This window comes from Lagopus muta, chromosome 5 (genome assembly GCF_023343835.1).
Source record: "Lagopus muta isolate bLagMut1 chromosome 5, bLagMut1 primary, whole genome shotgun sequence".
NCBI classification, from domain to species: Eukaryota; Metazoa; Chordata; class Aves; order Galliformes; family Phasianidae; genus Lagopus; species Lagopus muta.
In genome coordinates, this window is record NC_064437.1 from 35,858,481 (window position 1) to 35,878,976 (window position 20,496).

Consider the following 20,496-nt stretch of genomic DNA (forward strand, 5'->3'; position numbering starts at 1 on the left):
CTTTGAAACATACCCACACAACAGAGGATCTGATGACTCACTGCGTTTCAGTATATAGTTCAATTTCCTTTACATCAAATCAACAGGAAAGGAGAAAGGTTTCTGTCATCACCAGCTGCGTTACTCTGACAGCACTTTCCAGTCTATGAGTAGTCTCTCTGAAGTTTGCCAGTGAAACACAGGATTTATCTTCCAGAGAAACCTCAAGCAAACTCAGGGGAAAAGGACTGGAGTATTCCATTAACTTGCACAGGCTTGGCTGAACTGGTTTCAGGTAATAAGTATTGGCTGGGGAAGACAGGAATCCATTTTTTAAGGACTCCTGTGCAATTCCCTTGAACTTCAGTAAGAGCTTGCACAGCACACTCAAAGGATATAAGCCCAATAAACACATTGTCACTTCAACTTTTCATATGTCAAGAGAAAAAGTAACAAAAGAAAACAAACTTATTCTCTTTTCATAAGGAAGAATTAAATTTCCCATGGCAACCACTGCAATATAAATCTAAAAGCGAGTTTCTGATTTCCACTGGTAACCATTTGTACTGCTTGATTTAGGCAACACACTAAAGCATTAGAAAAACATTGCAAGACAACCTTCTTGAGTCACTGAATAAGAAGAAAAGCTTGCCTAAACAGTATTAAATCACTACAATCAATTGCATCCTGTTGCTTATGCTCCAATTCCACTGGCTGGAAAGGTACAAGCTGACTTCTTTACACACTCACAAATTCATTCACACAAAACTGTTTTCCATCTCAGAGCAACAAAGATTAATAACAAAAATAACTAAACCTTATCAGCCTTCAAGCATTTCAGGGCCCAGGAGCACCAGAACCAGATCCTCAGGAAACACATTAGGTTCCTCATGAGAGAAATTGGCTGCCAGCACTGCCACAGCACCTGGTCATTACACTCCAGCAACAGATTATCCCATGGTATCGATCTCCCTGCTCTGGGTTAATTCTTTTAATTGTCCCAGCACATCTTTTCCCATTAGGCTGATGTAACTTGTTTAAGCACATGCAGATTGATTTACGACAGCAGTAGGGACATTAATCAGATGCCTTTTCTCTAGTTAACGTACAGATGGTAAGAGATGCAGGACAATGGTCTCCTGCACGGGGGCTGCAGCCTTTTGCCTTGAAATAAAAAGGAGTCTCACAGCAAGAGCAGACTTACACCACAGCAAGAGGAGATGGCTTCCACCTGTGCTGTGGGTAAGGCAAGGTCACTGCCTCCTGCTCTTCATTCTCAAGTACTATCTTCTTTAAATATAGCTGCAATCAAGGAAATGGAAAGTGTCTTTTTAAGTTCACCGTTAGGAGCTTACATACACTGAAATCCTAAAACCTCCTCGGGAGGCAAAGTGTTCCTATTTGTCCCTGTTTAGAAGTGTCTTCCTTCAAAGCATCTATTCAACATCTTTCAGCTTACTGCTGTGTGTTCCCTGCATTTCCCTTCCACTGCAGTAATGTCCATAATGCAGAAGCCTGCCCAAAACAGCCTTCTTTTCCATACAAATAGTTCAGGTCAATGCGTAGTACATAATATTCAGGCAGTGTGTAGATGGTAGAAAAACATGTATTACCAATATGAGTGGGAACTGATATCACAGAATGGCCAGGGTTGGAAGGGACCTCAAGGATCACGAAGCTCCAACCCCCTGGCACATGCAGGGCCACCAACCTCCACATTTAATACCAGACCAGGCTGCCCAGGGCCCCATCCAACCTGGTCTTCAACACCTCCAGGGATGGGGCATCCACAGCCTGTCTGGGCAGCTGTTTCAGTACCCCACCACTCTCATTAGTGAAGAACTTCTCCCTGTATTCAAACTAAATCTTCCCTCCTTCAACTTAAAACCATTTCCCCTTGTCCTCCTGTTATCTACCCTTTCAAAGAGTTGATTCCCTCCTGTTTGTAGGCTCTCCTTAGGTATTGAAAGGCTGCAATGAGATCACCCCGCAACCTTCGTTTTTCCAGGCTGAACAAGCCCAGCTCCCTCAGCCTGTATATAGAGATTAGAAAACTTTTAGGGGATCCTACAGATCTGAGGTACTTTTCATTCTATTGCTTTGTCTAACATTAAGTCAATTAGATATATTCACAAAGAAAGATGTTCACGTAGGTGCCACCATCTCACTGAAACTCAAAGAAAACTTGACCCTTACCACGCTTTGGGAGGAAGAAAAGAAAAAACACACGTATCCACTTCACCAAACTGCTGGGGAAAATACAAATTCTGATTCTGACTAACCTACATAACCACACTGTTTGTGATTACAGCCAGGACACCAGCAGGCCCATCACGTTTTGACAGGAAATCCCATGCATTTTCCCACCAGCTACAGGGCTCAGAGAAAGAGTTCTCTCAGCACATCCTCCCAGGTATGCTTCCCACTGCCCTGTCCTGCATGGCTAGCAGCCAGCTTTCACTTTCCTCAGATCTGCAAATTCTCCAGGCAGCTTTTGGAACAGCTTCTAAGCACAAACTTACTGGATGAGCCGACAAATCTCAGTGCTTCTTAAGAATTTTATTCCATTTATTGACCTAGCCTCCTTCAATTCAGAGGGAAAGGAGAAAGTGAGATGCTTATCTAATAATTTTAGTAGAGGCAACCCTCATGCTGAGAGCAACTCACAACATTTTCAAACAAAATAAGTGACACAATTGTAAGAATACCCTCAGAAGATCCATAAGCAAAGACCAAAAAACAAAAATAGTTATCTGATGTATTATTAATTGTGGATTATCCTTTCAGCTCCACTCCAAAATATCTAAGGCTGCTTTGATAGATCTGAAAGCAGCAGCAGGAGCCACTGCCCTTTGTACCTCACCAACAGCCCCCTGCTGAAAAGGGACGTGTGGGCCGTATGCTGCTCTGAAGTAGCACTGACAACAGAAGGCTCAGCAGATACTCCAGGTGACAAAAGCACAGCGAAATCACTGCCTTCACTTTTCTGCCTCCACCTGTGGATTACTTCAGACCTCACTCCAATAGAAGCTCCAAGACAGCACTCACGGGTCCCATCCCAGTAGTTGCCTAAGCCCATCCCCCTCAGCCTGATGCCTCCCACTGACTTTATCTATGCTGTGAAAATGAGCATTTTTCCTCTTGTACTCAAGTGATTTCTATACTTTGAAATATCACAGACATTCAAAATGTTAAAGCAAAGAATGAAAGCTTCTTGTGAATGTAACCCCTTGTGAACAAAAGAACGCAATGAGAATAGATGGGCAAGAGCAGTAATAAATTCTACCCCACAGCCTCACTTAGCAAGCCTATAGTCTAGGCACAAGAATAAGTATCTTAGGCATAATGTAATAATTCTAGGTGTATCTTCTCTGAATTTTCTATATCACCCAGAAAAGTAGGAGCCACGGCAGTGTTGTTTGTCTCCAGACACCAACGCCTCTTTCATACTTCACTCAGAATTGTCTCCTTTGTGATAATTTTGTAGTAAGTAAGTTATTACGAAATTACCAGATGCCAGAGCTTTCTTTAACAGACAGTGGAATTTCACTTAGATATTATGAACATACAATCCGATTTGCATCCTGTCACTGGAATATGTCACATATAATATATTCTGCAAACATGTTTTTATTTCTCTGCAAAGAGATTTGCCTCCGTGTTTAAGTAAAGCATTCACATGCAATTCTTCTGCTTGGGATGATGCTGATCCCTTTACAGATTACCAAACCAAAACACTTGACAGGTTATTCGAAATATCCTTCTTCTGTGGCCAATGTGACAAAAGTGCCCAGCATGATGGAAACCCACACTTAAACTGTCAGCAAATCAGATTGCCAATCTGACACCACTTTGAGAGCAACAGAAACTATTTCTGAGCGTATGGAAGATGTGTTTCCTGCTGTCTTAGCTCTGAGAGGCAATTAAGCAACAGGGAGCTAATGAGGAACTTGATTTGGGCTGCAGCAAAGCCCCAGAATGTGAGCAGACATGAGCAGCTAATGGGGAAACACAATAAGGATCAGCTCACTGCAAAATCAGAGGCTTTCAGGTACAAACTTGAATGTTTTTCAAACGAATAGCTTTTACATTTGTAAGGTTGAAAACGTTGGGTGACTTTGGAGAAAAAATATATATACTTTTCTGGTTTGTTCCAAAACACTTGGACAGGAGCAAAGAAAGACATAGTCAAACAGAAATGATGCCAAAGTACCACAAAGAGAAGCACTGGGAAGAGCAGCATCTTCCCAGACCTTACATCTGCTTCTTGCATCTCACGGACAGACACCAGTGCAGCATTTGTAGTCCTTGCTGAGTCTGTGACTGACAAAGCAAATGTCTGAAGGATAAAAAGAAGAGACAAGGATGGATTAAGGTGATACATAAAGCAGACGCAGGCATAGCAGGAGGAAAGCAGGAAAAGAAATTTCAGACTGAACATTAGGAGACTACTCAAACCATGAATTTTACTGGACAGCAAATTATTCTCTGAGGGGGGAAGTTGAAATTCCATTGGCTCAGCCATTTAGAAGTAGAGGTACGCCCTGCAATTTCAGGGTTGGAAGACACTACAATATAACAGCTATCTTTTAACTCTAACTTCACAGCTGTCTATTACAACTAACAAGAACATCGAGTATTGCTAGAGCTGCCATAAGCCTGGGCATAAACCCTTGAATTACTTTCTGTCTTCTCTTTCTCATCCATTTTTCTGTCTCTCTCTAAGCATTATTGCCAAGGAGTGAAGCAGCATGAAGTATGGGTGAAACATAAAAACAAAACAGACCATTTACCATTCCTTAAAAAAAAAAACGGGGTAAAGGCAACCATTTTTAAAAAGAAGCTTTGCTTATTAAACACAGCTTTTACAGAAATGGATGGGCACATTTCATGTACAGTCCCCATCCCTCATCACTTCTGTACCACACAAGAAGATTTGACTTCAGGAATGAATTACAACAGGCCTGGTCTTCCCAGAGAGCTGCAGCTGAGAGCTCGAACCAATAACCCCACTGGTGGAAAGGGCTGTAGCTCGTACCCATGGTGCTGCCAACGAGACCTGGCAAGCATGACCAAATCCTGCCTGGCCTCCCCTCTGTGCCACCCCACTGGCACTGCCAGCCATGGGATCTTCCAACATCTGCCAGGACTCTTTCCTCTGCTCATGAAAGCTCCTGTGTGTTCTTGGCTCCTGTGCTTGCACTTGTGTGCCTGTCTGCCTTGGGAATGAAGACTTCAGTGCTTAGCAGGATGGGCAGGAAGCTTGGCTGCCACTGATATACAGCAATACCAAAACAACCAACATATTCTCAGTAATTCCACTTATGCAATAATTTATTAGTTTCTAACAGCCTCACCATTTCTTGCACAAAAATGCATTTGAAATGAAGCTCCTGAAAATGGGCTTAACCTTCTTTCTTCTTCCTTTTCCCCTACTGCACTGTTAAAGCTTTTAACATCCTTGTCAAAGTGGGTGAGCCTCTCCTACTTGACAGGATCAGATCAGCAGGCCTTTTGATCAGAAATGATGTAGAAAAGAAACACATAATTGGTTTAGCACTAAGTGCTAAAAACTCTTGCCGTACCCTGAAGAGGACAAGCAGTTTATTGCAGATATGAAGTACTTGGGCTATTAAGAAAATTAATATTTTGCAGACACAAGGAACTCTAACTCTCTGAGTCATTGTGTTTGGACTCCTTGTGTCAGAAAGTTTTTCTCCTGTGGAAGGAAGACTTTTAAGGACATCCAATTAACTTAAGTCTGTTCCTGACAGCAGAGTGCGTCACTGCAGTTGGTGCTTCTCTCTGCCTCTCATTCCCTATCTCTGTAAAATCACCCCAAAACAAACAGTCATCCCAAAGCATGAGGACTATCCATTCAATAGGGACAAGCAGGCACAGACTGTATACAGCCATATTTTTTTTCTGTTAAGTTACTCAGATATTTATTTTGATGTTTGGAGGAAAAAAACCTTTTCCAAAATTCCCTACATAGGTAGATGTTACTTCTAAAAAGAAAGCGAGTGTTAGAAAGGGGACCATCTGGTCTTTGCAAACCCACTCTCCTTTGTGTCCAACTAATTGATACCATCATCAGAGGGGTAGGCTTATATGCTTATATGTGTGCTACATATTTTTCTGCTGCTTCTGAAATGACAAAGACCCTAAACATAATTTCCATTCCTGGGTCCTGAGCCTTTCTCAAGCAGGAGAATAAATTCCCATACGTGGTAAAGTTGCCATCATGGCCTGCATTTTCCTCCATCCACAGCCTCTACAACAAAGTAGTAAGAAATTCCAGTGTAGTAACCAGACCTAAAATCTTAAAACAGACCGAAAATCTTCTCTTTCTCCTTGACATTAAAATTGACTTTCCAAAACTGCATGTTCTGCAACCAAGGACAAATGAAGTACATCACCTCCTCCACATTCCTCCTCTCAGACCAAATAAGTTACATCTTCTGGGCTTTAACACAGAAGCACACAATTTTATAAGTCACCTCATCTCACCCTGTAGTTCCACCCCAAATAGAAGTTTCTAAGCTAAACACCAGGGAGGTCTTTTTTAACTTTTTAACTTTTTTAACTTTTAATTTACTGTGGGTTCATCAACTTTTGACCACAGCTAAAGGTCCATTTTCTGCCCATTAGTTCTGTCTAGTCAAAGAAGTTCACGTAGCGATGACGCATCTCTTGTAGATAAGGGTATCCACTGATTTGATTTACTGAGCAGGCTAAATTTATTATGCAACATTTTACAAGCATAATTCTGCTTTCCCTTGATGGAAATAAATTCGATATCAGCTCCCCTGAGACAGGAGAACCAGTCCCTTTATTATCCAGACATGACCCCCAGAGCTGGATTCCATTTTAGAGACGGGAAATAGCCATATCTCTGATTAAAAGGGAAAGTTTAATCAAATAAAGTGCCTCATCAAGCGAGAGCCAAGATTCCAATACTCCTGACTGCAGCACAGCAATGATCCAAAGTCATACCTGCCCCCAGCCCATTACAGCTTACTGTAAACGTGACATCCATTCCAAACAGGAGGCACATCTTTCAAGAGCTTCCCTGTTATCCCAGGAGCTGCTCCTCTTGTGACTCACAGAGACAAGTTCTCAGGCTGCTCCCCAGGCTCTGCTCAAGGAACCTGAGGAGGACAGGCTTCAGCTGCTTGAGCACTTTTTGTGCAACTAGGTCAGTTCCATGAGTAGTGAGTAGTCTTGAGCTATGCTGCCACATGCAGCCCTATCCTCCAGGTCAGTACCCTTCCCAGGAAGACCCTTCATTCTCTCAGGGATGTTTACACTCTGAAGCAGGCACTGGGAGCAGCAGGACACTGGCTTCTTTGGAGTCCCAGCTTGAGAGCCCTGTCCCTACTGCCAGTGGTGCATTCCTGTACTTCTACACTGGGCAATAAACTAATAACAATAACAATGATATCTTGAGGAACTATTAAAAGTGCTTTAAGCCTCTGCTTCTGTGTAAGTACAATCAGATCTGTATGCTACTCCACACAGAGATCCATCTTAATGTCTCGTTGGTCATCCAGACAGTTTTCTTGCAACAGAGCAAGATACAGCAACTGACAGATAAATCACCTCCCTTTCAGTGGTGCAAGCCCAGCTACGCAAGCAAATGAAGGTGCCTGAACTCCTCAACCACTCGTCCAAAAGACCCGGTGATTTCACACCGACCTTTGCAGACACCCTCCTTGGATCAGCCCACGTGTCGTTTCTGCTGCAGGAGCACCAACGTTTACCCTCTGCTTTATGGCAAGAGCATCTTCCTAACACCGCAGCATTTGCGCCACGCGGGGCCGCTTGCTCCGCAGGGCTTCCAGCTGCAGCACTGCCCAGACAAACACGACAAGTATGTTATGCCTCCACGGCTGAGGTTTTCGCTCTGGTATTTGTCTGAGTGCCACACGCACGCAGGAGGATGGTGACTGCTTTGGTCTCTGCTTTCCAATCCCCGAGGAGGCCCCCGAGGAGGGAGCGCTGGCACCCCCGGGGAAGGGCAAGGATCAGCCCGGCCTCTCATGGCCCCGCTCCCCGTTACAGACCGCCCCTCCGAGCCCCGCCGCCGCGAGGGAGTCAGAGTGGGCAGCTCGTGAGGGCAGCTCTCGGTTAGACGGCAGCAGCCGGTCCCTCCTCTCCGCGTCCCCTGAGGCAGCCGGGGAGGGCTAGCAGTTCCCCGGGGACCTGGCGGGGTCGGAGCGGCTTCTGCGGCTCGCACCGCACGCGGCCATGCCGTCTAATCGCCGCGGCGCCAGGGCACGGGAGCTCCGCCCGAAGCTGCGGCGGCCGACCGTCGGGCCCGGCCCTCCGCCCCTCCGCCGCCCGTGCCCCGAGGGAAGGGACGAGCAAGGGCTGCGGAAGGCTGCCAGAGCAGCGGGGCCGCGCGCCGTCGAGGCGGCGAAAGCTGCCGCCGAACCCCCGCCTCGTCTCCGGACCCGCCTCCTCGCTGCGCCCTCGGCAGCCCTCGGGCGCGCGGCTCCCGCAGCCCCCTTCCCGTGGCCGGGCAGCGCCGCCGGAGCCGCTCTGCGGGGCGGGGCGCGGAGGGCGGGCGGGGAGCGGGGGGGGGGGGGGGGGCGCGGGGCCGGCGTGGCGGCGGCGGGGGCGGGTGGGGTTTCCGTGCGCGGCGCTTATTAGTGTGGTGATGGAGGGCCGGCCCCTCGGAGCCGCCTCGCAGCGGCGGCGCGGGCTGGCGGCAGCCGCCGGGAGGTGAGCGGCAGCGGCTCGGGCGGCGGAGGCGGCGGGGCCGCCCCCCCGTCCCCCCTGCGGGCGGCGGCGGGGCGGCGGCGGAGCCGGAGGCGATGGCGGAGGAGGGGGGCGCGGGGCGGGCGCGGGCCGCCGTGGCGCGGCTCTCGGAAGCGGTGGGCGAGCGGCGGCGGAGGCTGGGCACGGCCATGGGGGACGCGCGGCGGCAGCGGCGGCTGCTGCTGCTGGTGGTGTGCGTGGCGTTGCTGTTGGACAACATGCTCTACATGGTCATCGTGCCCATCATCCCCGAGTACTTCGCGGCCGTGCGCGGCGGCGGGGGAGACGGCGGGGACGGCGAGAGCGGCGGTGGCGGCGGCAACCGGAGCCTCCTGCCGGCGCGGTACCCGCCGGCCACGGGGGACAACGAGGACGTGCAGATCGGGGTGCTGTTCGCCTCCAAAGCCATGCTGCAGCTGCTGGTCAACCCGCTCAGCGGCACCCTCATCGACCGCGTGGGCTACGAGGCGCCGCTGCTGGCCGGGCTGGCCGTCATGTTCCTCTCCACCACCACCTTCGCCTTCGCGGGGAACTACGCGACGCTGTTCGCGGCGCGCAGCCTGCAGGGGCTGGGCTCGGCTTTCGCCGACACGGCGGGCATCGCGCTCATCGCCGACCGCTACGCCGAAGAGCCGGCGCGGAGCCGCGCCCTGGGCACGGCGCTGGCCTGCATCTCCTTCGGCAGCCTGGCCGCGCCCCCGTTCGGCGGCGTGCTCTACGAGTTCGCCGGCAAGCAGGTGCCCTTCCTGGTGCTGGCCTGCGTCTGCCTCCTCGACGGGCTGCTGCTGCTGGCCCTGGCGCCGCCCTGTGCCGTGGGGGCGAGGGCCAACATGCCCGTGGGCACCCCCATCCACCGCCTCATGATAGACCCTTACATCGCCGTGGTCGCGGGGGCCCTGGCCACCTGCAACATCCCCCTGGCCTTCCTGGAGCCCACCATCGCCAACTGGATGAAGGAGTCCATGGGGGCCAGCGAGTGGGAGGTGGGCCTCACCTGGCTGCCCGCCTTCTTCCCCCACGTGCTGGGCGTCTACGTCACCGTCCGGCTGGCCGCCGCCTATCCGCACCTTCAGTGGTTTTATGGGGCCCTGGGCATGGCCATCATCGGCGCCAGCTCCTGCCTGGTGCCGGCCTGCAGGAATTTCTGGCAGGTCATCATCCCCCTCTGTGGCATCTGCTTTGGCATCGCCCTGGTGGACACGGCTCTGCTGCCCACCCTGGCCTTCCTGGTGGACGTGCGCCACGTCTCTGTCTACGGCAGCGTCTATGCCATTGCTGATATCTCCTACTGCGTGGCGTACGCCCTGGGGCCCATCGTGGCCGGTCAGATCGTACACACCATGGGCTTCGTGCAGCTCAACCTGGGCATGGGGCTTGCCAATGTGCTCTACGCCCCCGTTCTCATCTTCCTCAAAAATGTCTGCCAGATGAAACCCTCTCACTCAGAGAGGAACATCCTCCTTGAAGAAGGACCTAAGGGACTCTATGACACTATCAAAATGGAGGAGCGCAGAGGCGTGGGCAAAAGCCTGCGGCTGGGGGGTGACACGGAGGAGAATGGCACGGACTCATACCGCAGGGACCTGACAGAGGTGTCTGAGGAAGACTCATCAGACTATGAGTACAGTTAGGTCCTCCCACACGGACTGAGAATGAGGAGGAATGCGTGGGAGCGAGGACAGGGAGAACGAAAGCGTTACTGCATTCCATTTCTGTACTGACGTGCAATATATACAGTTTAGCCTTTGTCATGATGTAATGGCTTTCTTCTTCTAGACTTATTTTAATCAGTATTTCCTTCAGCGTTCTGGTGAGGGGTGGGAGAAATCCTGGGGAAAGAAAACTTAAAAGTGATTGTGGGCATCCTTCAAAAAAGGAAGAAGCAACCAGCCTCCCAGCTGGAGTGTGATTGTGCAAAGTTTGCTCGAGCTGAAACGGAGTGTGACATAATGTATATCTCTGTATAAAGAAAAGGGGGGGGTCTGGGGGGGGGGGAAAGTAAAGCAAAAAAAAATCTGTGTACAATTTTGAATGGTGTATTCAGGGACTTAATAAATCTCGTGTACATATACTTAGATTTTCAGTTGGTTTCATATATTTAAGAAGAGCAACGATCATCCCAGTATCTTACCATTCCTTGGGAATAAACCGAAGCATTGTACTTTTCTTGTGCTGCTCTCCGGTAAGTGCAATATGCTGTGTTATGTTGAAGTCCGAACTACGAGAACAATACAATCTGAATAAATGGAACTGAAGGGGATCGATTGTCTTTGTTACGTTGCTGAGGGCTGCTGGAGGGAGGGAGCTCGGCTGTGCTCAGCGTAACCTCTCTGCTGCCAATTCCTGGTAACACCGATCCCATCGGTTGCCAGAACCGCCCGGGGAGAAGCCCTGCACTAAACGTGCTCATTCATTCCTCAAAACTCAGATTAACGGGTCAGAGTGAACGACTGCCCTGCAAGCACATCGCCGATCACCTAAAAACGGCCCCGTGGTCTCCACTCGTATTCCCGCACAAATTTAGTTTTTACAATTTCAAATTACAGATATTTCCAGCCTTACATTGCCAGCAGTTACACATCCAACCCCGGAAAAAGCTTTTCTCTGTGCTGAGCGTCGCGCCGATCACTCCGTGCGCGCCCCGATAGGGACTGACAAAACAAAGAAACGAGGGTGAAGTTTTTCGTTCGTTCCTTCGCAGACAGCGAAAACCTTCGATCCAACCGCAACGGCACCTGAGGTCGCGTTTGGCTCCGTAGATTTCTCTCGAAATAAAAATAAATCGTTTGCTTAAATTCCTACCTCGTTAGGAAATAAAACAAACGACTTACAGTCTCGGGAAAAGAAAAGAACGGCCACAAACGGCCACGGCGATTCCCGAACAGCTTTCAGCAGTCCCCGGGGGCCGCGAGATGCACAGCCGCCGCCCGACGCTGCCGCTGAGCCTCGCCGCGGTGCCGTCGGGGCGGCCGGGCCGCTGCCTACGGGGCGCAAAGCCGCGAGAAGAGCGCGGCGGGGCTGGCGACGGAGCGGCGGTGGGAGCGGAGACCCCTTCCCTCAGCCGCTTCGCTGTCAGCTGCATAGAGGCGGTGAGCCGTCGCCCCGGGTCCAAGCCCGCTCCCGCCCGGCCGCGGTGCCGTCAGCCTGCGGGCAGCGTCTCTCGCTCCGCTCGGCCCGGAGCTTCCAGGAGCCTTACGGGTGCCAGACCCTAATCGCGGCAGCCCCGGCTGCGGAAGTCGCAGCCTTCAGGGGCTCCCCGAGACGCTCCGGGAGCCTCTCGGCCGTCCCGACGGCGGCTCCGCCGGGACACGGCGGGCACGCGGCACGCTGCCGTCGGTGCCGGCGTCGGGATCGGCTCCCGAGAGGGGCACGGCGGAAGCGGCGAGCCCAGGGCGGGCGGCAGCGCCTGTTGAGCGCGGCGGGAGGGGCGGGAGGGCCGGGCCGGGCCGGGCGGTGCCGGGGGCGCGGGCCGGGGAGGAGCCAGGCGGCGGCGGGGCCGAACCGCGCTACGCACGCCCTCGCCCAGAGGGGACCCGGCCGTGGCGGAGGTACCTTGGACAGAGGCGCCGCGCCCGCCCTGAGCCGCCGGAGGGCACCGAGTCGCAGGTACGGGCGGGCTGTTTAGCCCCGACGGCGTGGCTGCGAGAGTCGGGCGGGGGGAGCCGGGTGACCGGCGGCGGGGCTCGGCGCGGAGCGAAGCGCCGGGAGGTTCACCTCGCCGGATTCCGCTGCGCTGGAGGCACCCACGGGGCCGCCCCGCCGCGCCCGGGGGGACGGGAGAGGAGGCGGCTGTGGCGGCCCGGGGCTGGGGTGCGAGAAGGTCTCGGGTGCATCGATGGCGGAGAAGGAGCAGTCCTCGACGGGACCCACCGCTGTTGTGGTCCGTGGGGGGCTCGTGGAGGTGGCGGGGAGGCTCCTGCCTCTGCCGTCGTGTTGTGCCGCAGCAACGCGCTCTGCACGCTTGTATTCCTGGTAAGGCGAATCTTCCTCTTACATGTAGATTCCTGATAACTTTAAGCAGAGGCTCCCGATAACACCGAGAGTGAGGATCAGCAGACAGAGGCTGAGTGCAACGCCCCAGTGACTTTCTATGATATATTAGAGGATGCCTCCTTGGTCCAGCATGCACAGAGAACGGGAGCATTATCACCCAGGCTTAGAGCTATCTGCTAACAGAGAGATCAGAGAGTGCCTTTTGTTGTGGATTTGAGCTGTTGCTCTGAGCTGCAGGGGATGGCTACCGGCTCCCCAGGCTGCCGGGACGCACAGCCGTCCTGCTAAGCTGCTCACCCTGGCCTTCCCGCTAAGCTGTAAATAAAACCAGCCAGGATTAATTTTATTTCTTTTTTTTTCCCTCATAACTTTGACAATGCACCTCACTACCATCCGAGTGAGCAACTTTGAAGTCATCTTGAATTTCTGCCGGATTTGCCCTTGTAGTCAGTTTCCTTGTTCAGTGCTAGGCAAATACAGGATTGGATGTGATGCTAAGCTGGGAGCTGTCAAACCAGAGACAAAGCCTCAGTTCATCCACATGACAAAGGAAAACACAGTTCACTCAGCCAGCACCACTTAAGTGGGCTGGTTGTTAGCATTACTGTTCACAGAGAGACAGTAGGACCTAGAGTTGGTGATATTTACTGCAGTATGACAAAAAAAACAAAAACAAAAAAAAACAAGATCAGGAGAGCAAGAACAGAAGTCCCAATAAATAGCAGAATAGCAACAAGATTTTTCCTCCAGAGTGAAACAGGGTCCCTGAAGACAAAATGGCTGCTCTGTGTGTGAATGCTGCTGGGGAGATGAGGCCAGCACATGTGGGAGCAAACCCCCATATTTCATGAGCTACAGGACACATCCATTATTTGGAGTGCTTTGGACCAGAGTTGCTATGAGTTGAGCGCAGTGTGATGCAATGAGACCAGCGTAGCACACAGGAGGGAGCGGAGCAGCGCAGCGGGTTAATGCGGCCTTCTGATGAGGGAAATGGTCTCTTATCTGAGTTAAAATCCTGAGCAGATGACAGATCAACATGAGGTGGCTCGTTGCAGTGCCTCAGGGACACCTCTCAGCCTTATACAACCTACTTCCCAGAGCACAGCCCCACTGGCAGCCAGCGCAGGACAGAGAGAGGACAGCAACAGCACAGAGCCTCAGTGGCAATGTACAGGTTGGAGAACATGTGCTGAGGCCACAGAACTGGAACAGCTAAGCCAGCTCCTCTGGACAGGAATAATACGCAACTCTCTCTGCCCACCCCTAACCAAAATGCTTCCTTTTGCTTTCACACATTTCCTTTTTTTTTTTTTTTTAATCTAAATTGTACTTAAAAACTACTGTAGAAATGATTCAAGTGCTCTGAATTTGTAGTCCTAAAGGTTTCAGAGAGGAAATACAACTTTATTTCCTACTTAGTCAACATAAGCTTTCTATTTTGCATACTCAGAGTGCAAAACAATTACAAAGGAACCTCTGTGACACACCGAGACCTGTCCAGGCACACACAGAATTCATTCTGCTTAAACCATACCACTGTAACTGAAGGACAGCTACTTGCTGTGGGCACTACTGTGTCAAAAGAAGTGTGTTTCTCAGTATTCTTGTACAGAAAAGGAATAACAGACATCTTTAACATTGAGAACCACGATAAGAACAGTGCCGCAAAGGCAGATGTGGAATTATCTGCTCCGTTACAGGTGAGTTCTGTGACTTGGGGCAGGTTGAAGCCATCCTCCTGGATAAGTAGCTGCTATTTGAAAAGACTGAGTGGAGCAGCTGAAAGGCAGCGTGTGCCACCATCCTTGGTCACCCTACAGCCAACCTGCCTGCCTAGGCACGCTCCTGGGGTCTCCCAGCCCAGAAGCTGTGCCCCAAAGCACCCACACCCTTTCAGTTTCCAGCCCCCATCACAGTCCTTTCTGCAGCCTCCACATCCTTAACACAGAGGTCTCAGCACCTCAGTGGGTCTGCGTAACTGTACAGTGATTAATACATTTAAAGGTCATGGGGCTTTCATTTAAAATGGCAGGGGGGAGGGGCATATAAGATCCATAGTTAACTGCATCCTTGCAGTTATCTGAGCTGGCAGAAGTACAGTCACAGAGAAGTCTCCTATCTTTTCCAGTTGACATATAAAAGCAATACAAAGTGTACAAAACATGACACAGAGCACTGCAAAGTAAATCAGAGTGACAAAGTAAACCATGCTCACAAGGGACCGTTTATGTGCATCAGCTTGTTCTGGATAAATAAATATATAGTGAAAGGGGACGAGCAGACAAACAGAGAAAACTCCATAGGGCTCAGATTAGCCAGTTCTCAATGTTGTACTTCTCTTCAGTTTTGCATTCTGAGGCTTGTCTGTGCTTGCACAGGGAATACTTCCAACGTACATTTTCATTATAAATAATGGGTACTGACTGGACTTTAAATCTTCTCTGTTTCCAGAACTGAGTTGTGAGGCTCCGAGAGCCCCTGAGTGACTGCAATTTCTGTCATCAACAAAAAAATCTCAAAGGAAATGCAGGAATGCCTGTTTTAGAAAAAGACATGCAGAAGAAGGAGAAAGATTCACGCAGTAAAGATGAGCCAGTAAGTGACTGTTTGGGGGAAAATAAAAAGCAAAAAAACAAAGATATGTTACTTTTAACAGCTGACAGTAGGATTGATACAGTACGTTATAGTAACTGTAAAGCAAACTCTGTTGTAGAGCTGTTTCCTTTATTTGGGGGAACACTAGTTATCCTGCAGCAGGTTACTATCAGGAACTAACAGTGGTGCTTCCCATGTCCACAAATACTATTCGTCCCTACATCCTTTGAGGAAAACTAGTAAGTGAAAGGTTCCTATACAACAGATGCGCTACAATGCAGTCAGAAAAGGCTTATAATTATTTCTTAATAGTACAGAACTATCAGACTATCAACTCATTTGCAAGCTGGTTCAAAAGATGCCAGATGCGCATGCCTCTCATTAGTCATCTAAGCCCCTGAAGTTTCAAGCCTTTTTCCTAAGCAGAGCCATGAAATGTGCAATAGCCTTATCAGAAAGGAAGGGCCAAATTCAGGTATTAAAAAGAAATGTGACACATTTATTTCCTCTGACTGAGGAATGAGTGACAGAACAGATGCCCCGACTACACATAACTTGAAACTGAAAAATTACCATCTTTCTATTTCTGAGACCCAGGCTAAGCTTGGATTTGCATCCAAGTTAGAAACAGGTCACCTCATGACTCTTTTTATGAGTACCTATAATCTTTACTTTCTAGATAGGGAAAAGATAGCTCAGCACTGACTTGTCTGTGGAGGTCACAAGGCAGAGCTGGGACTTGAGCTCAGAGGACACCCACTCCCCTCCTCGTGCTTCTTTGGAGCATATGTGCCACCCTTCTCCCTCCCTGCATGCAGTGGCACAGCAGTTGGCAGCTTGCCTTGCTCTGAGCAGCAGGTAGGATGAGGTGAGGCCCAGACGTCCCTTCTAAACGAAATCATGCTGTGGTCCTGCAATCCCTTGAAAATCAAACTTGCTTAAGACCTTGGGATGGCACACCTGCAAACCTGGCAGGCATAAAAGGATGCCTGAGAGGGGCCCTGTGCCATTGGTGTTTGCCACTTTGAGACAACAACCTCTGGACAAGTGTTCTCAGCTCCTCTCCCCACCATCCCTCCTCCAGTGCCAGCAGGCCTGGTGCTGGAACTCAGCTCTTCAAAACGGAGTGGTGACCCTTCCTTTTTCTCCTGTCTGTCCATCTTATTCTTTCTGTTTCTCTCAATATTCTCTTTTTGTTCTGCTTCTCTTGTAGCTTTGTTAAGTAATTGCAAGACATTTCAGTTTCTTAAGGCTGTATAGTTTAGTCACACAGTTTAAGGTAGATGTCAAGTTAAGAATGCTTATCTTCTAAAATCGTACAGTTAGCTGCGCAGCTAAGACATTTAATTGTTAGAATGTCAATATTTTGGGATAATCGTAGTTTATAAATTCTCACTAAAATTGATTGCATTCTGCATATAGTTTTACCTTAATCAGAATTAAACAGTAATTAATACAAGAGTATTCACAACTCTGGTCACTTCTTCCCTAACAAGAGTAGCATGACAGGTCTATGCTAGTTACGAACAGAAAAGCACAGCTAAATGACGTATCACCCAGCTGAAAAGTTAACTGCCATGCCTATCTCCTTCAGGAATGATGTTTAGAACATCAGACCCTCTTACAATTTCCTGGCTTTCATGGATTACTTCATAGCTTGATTTTCCACTGCCCCCAAATTCCTCTGACTTTTAGTTACACTTCACTTAGTTAATTCTACATTAAAAAAAAAAAAAAAATTCCTAGTTTCCTGGCCTATCAACGAAATGTTCATTGGCCAAAGGACTACTAGAAAGGTAGCACCACTTCAGTATTTGTACAACTGTATACTGTGTAGTAAAATTCAGGTGCTTCATGACCTAGTGAAACTCCACTGAAGTCACACAATTACATTTGCAGTGATGAGGCATCTCAACTGCTACAATAGAATTAATGGATTCAAAGAGGGATGCAATATATTTATCAACAACAGAACTGTCATAAGCTACAAAATGCAATGGCCCTAACCTAAGTCTCCAGCCTGTTCTAATGCACTGCTTGTGGGGAGGTGCAGGAACATATATATCCCACTGCTGGACCTCACTAGACTCCTGTCCATTTCATAAATATGTGATACTGACTGCTGTAGGAGTCTGCAGGGTTGGGCAGACATTGGTTTCAGCCCACAGATTCAGCCATTCTGGTACATACTGGCCTGACTTGGCAGATCCTAAATCAGAGGCCAGTCTAAATCATACACTACTGCAAAAACACTGTTGTGCCAGATCTGGCTGGGATGGAGTTAATTTTCTCCATAAGGGTTCATATGGTGCCATAATTCATAATTTTGTAAGTAACTGCTGATAACACACCATTATTTTTGGCTATTGCTGAGCAGTAGTTGCACAGCATTAAAGCTTTCCTTTTTTTCCCACTTCTCCTCAGCAAGTAGGCTGCAGGTAGGCAAGATGCTGGGAAGGAAGGACTTAGCAGGGATAGCTGACCCAAACTGACTAAAGGGAGTTTGCACTGCATTCTATCACGCAGCGTCATGCACAGCAGTTTGAGAGCCGATAGCTAATGCTTTGGAGACTGTATGGGCATCAGTCAACTTGTGGGAGGTAGTGAGTGATTGCCTGCATCTGTGTTTTCCCTTCTTTTCTCCACTTAATAAGCTGTCCTTGTTTTGACCCAAGAGTTTTCTAACTTCTGGTCTTCTTGTTATCTCCCTCTACCACTTAGTTGAAGGGAGCAAGCGACTGGCTGGGGCCAACCCACCACAGCAGTGTATTTAACATTCACTTTGCCTATCAAGACAAGAACAAAACAGGACAGTTTAGGAACAAGTACAATTACTTACTAGTTTGATTTTTTTTTGTAATGCTCAGGCAGTACCTAAACTTCCAGTCCCACCACTACAACAGACCTTACAGATGTACCTACGGTGCATGAAACACTTGGTGCCAGAAGAGCAATTTAGAAAGACCAAGAGTGTTGTGGAGCAGTTTGGAATTGCAGGAGGCCTTGGGGAATCCTTGCAGCTAATCCTCGAGGAAAGAAGGGAAAAGACAACAAACTGGGTAAGCAAATGCAGATTAGAGAAATAATTGCTGTATTTGAAGTTTACAAACCATTTGTGATATTGTATGATGTTGTGTATGTGATAACTGCTTTCTTTTAACAGGTCTCTGCAAAACAGGGATCCCATCTGATTCTATCAAAGGGAATGAATATTTCAGACATATTAGGCTGAGGTTTGCAAGCAGTGACAAAATCCACACCATTACATTTGTTACATTTTCAGGTCAATAGTTTGTTGAGATAATTAATTGAGAATTAATGAGTCTCAGAATTCATGTGACAGTGATACTTGTAGGACATAAGTCCTACAGAATCATAGGATGGCCTAGGTTGAGAAGGACCACAATGCTCATCCAGTTCCAACCCCCTGCTATGTGCACGGTCGCCAGCCACCAGACCAGGCTGCCCAGAGCCACATCCAGCCTGGCCTTGAATGCCTCCAGGGATGGGGCATCCACAGTCTCCTCGGGCAACCTGTTCCAGTGTGTCACCACTCTCTGGGTGAAAAACTGCCTCCTAATATCTAACCTAAGCACTACATTACATCCTTTTTGGATGTTGCTAGCTTTTCTGCCCAATAACAAGATTCAGTTTTTTAGTCATATGAAAAATGAACTCTGTAGGGCTGTATAAAAAACACCTGAGTCCATCTAGCCATAGCCCACTGCGGTCAAACCATTCCAGAATGCAATACTTTAGGATAGGAATTACCCTTTTAAGTAAGACTGTTGTTTGACATTCATTGTCACAGTGTACTATATGTAGTTACTCTGAAGTATTTTCCTTGTAAAATGTACACACACATACTTATATGTAGCACATAGGCAAGGCCAAGACCTCAGCCTTTAAGAAAGTCTAGGTCTCTTCTTTGCAAGACCGGCAAATTAAACAAGCCATAGATAAAGGAGATTCCATCATTCCACAAAATTACGGTTTGTCCTGCTTGCATTTACCATGTAAGAATATATAGAAAGACAACCTTTGTATTGAAGTCCTTCCATCCCAGCAAGGAAGAAACACTCAGTGGTTTCACGGATTTCGTGATATCTTGCAGACTTGCTAGTGCATCAGTGAAGTGTTGTTTTCCCTCAGCTCATCTGCTGTGTTACCCCTAGAAAACCTGACAAACTGTTTCTGTCAGAAGTAAAGGCTACAGTGCTGGCAGTGCTTTTAGTTTAAAAGCACTGCTTAATATCTATTCTAGCTGTTTCCACAATCTGAGGGCTTCACCAAATATAGTCCAATTTCATTTTCTTATTTGGATCACAGAACTTCATAGTTTTCACAGCTAACTTAACAATTTGTTAAATGGCATTCCTGTTAACACCAAGAGAAAACTGGTTATTTAACCACCTACAGCATAAACCTTACCGAAAGAAGATGTATAAGTATTTTCTGAAACATCTCAACCTTAAATACTGCTTATTAAAATTAAATATCTGATTCTTAAGATAATCTAAAAGCACTTTCACTTGCAATGTAACTTGCCAGGAGTACAGCTCTAGTCTGTTCTCTCCTGAAGGCTCCAGAGACTGTGGGGGAAGCATCTGTTCTAACAGCAATGAAATATCTCAGAGGAAAACTTTTCCAACTGATGCATGCATCTGTGATTATTTTTGCATAATTTCATTGTTATGTATAGTTACTGTATGCAAAATACTCTGACAGACCATTTCATCTTTTTCTTTAGGAAATCCTCCATTTTCCAAACAATGGTTCTTTAAACCCTTCTCAAACATAAAGGCAGGCTGTGAACATACATCTGTTTTTAATAAAAATTGCTTAAAATGTATGTCTGTCTGGATCAAGCATTAGTAATTTGCATTTGTGACAACGGACACAGAGGGAATCCTCCAGAGGCCCTGTTCACATGCCAGTATCTGCAGGGCCGAGCCATTAGGCTCACCAAAAGCTTTTCTCAACTCCGTCCTGCATCAGGATGCTCTCTGATAGCTAACAACAGAGCATCTGGGTATTACTGACAAACATTACTGACAAACCTGGATGAATGCTTCCATCAAGTAAAATTCTGCCTGCCTCTTAAATTTATCCCAGTCGCTATTCAGGAGTTATAGTGTCGTACTCAAATACATTTTTCCTGTA

The 20,496-nt window shown here is 48.3% G+C and overlaps 2 protein-coding genes across 2 annotated transcripts in view; both read left to right on the forward strand.

Annotated features, from left to right (window-relative positions):
- The first annotated feature begins 8,798 nt into the window (after positions 1-8,798).
- SLC18A3 (solute carrier family 18 member A3) lies at positions 8,799-10,965 on the forward strand. The gene has a single exon (XM_048945729.1). The coding sequence runs from the start codon at positions 8,799-8,801 to the stop codon at positions 10,371-10,373; it is 1,575 nt and encodes a 524-aa protein (XP_048801686.1). The 3' UTR covers positions 10,374-10,965.
- A 1,311-nt stretch (positions 10,966-12,276) lies between these two features.
- Positions 12,277-20,496, forward strand: part of CHAT (choline O-acetyltransferase) — a 33,901-nt gene continuing 25,681 nt past the window's right edge. The window contains exons 1-3 of the mRNA XM_048945508.1: positions 12,277-12,348; positions 15,190-15,333; positions 18,201-18,392. Coding sequence (XP_048801465.1) covers positions 15,271-15,333; positions 18,201-18,392 — 255 coding nt within the window. The 5' untranslated portion in view covers positions 12,277-12,348; positions 15,190-15,270. The remainder of the gene's footprint in view (positions 12,349-15,189; positions 15,334-18,200; positions 18,393-20,496) is intronic.

Excerpts from the sequence above, each read along its gene's own strand:
- SLC18A3 (XM_048945729.1), top strand. The coding sequence starts at position 8,799 with ATGGCGGAGGAGGGGGGCGCGGGGCGGGCGCGGGCCGCCGTGGCGCGG.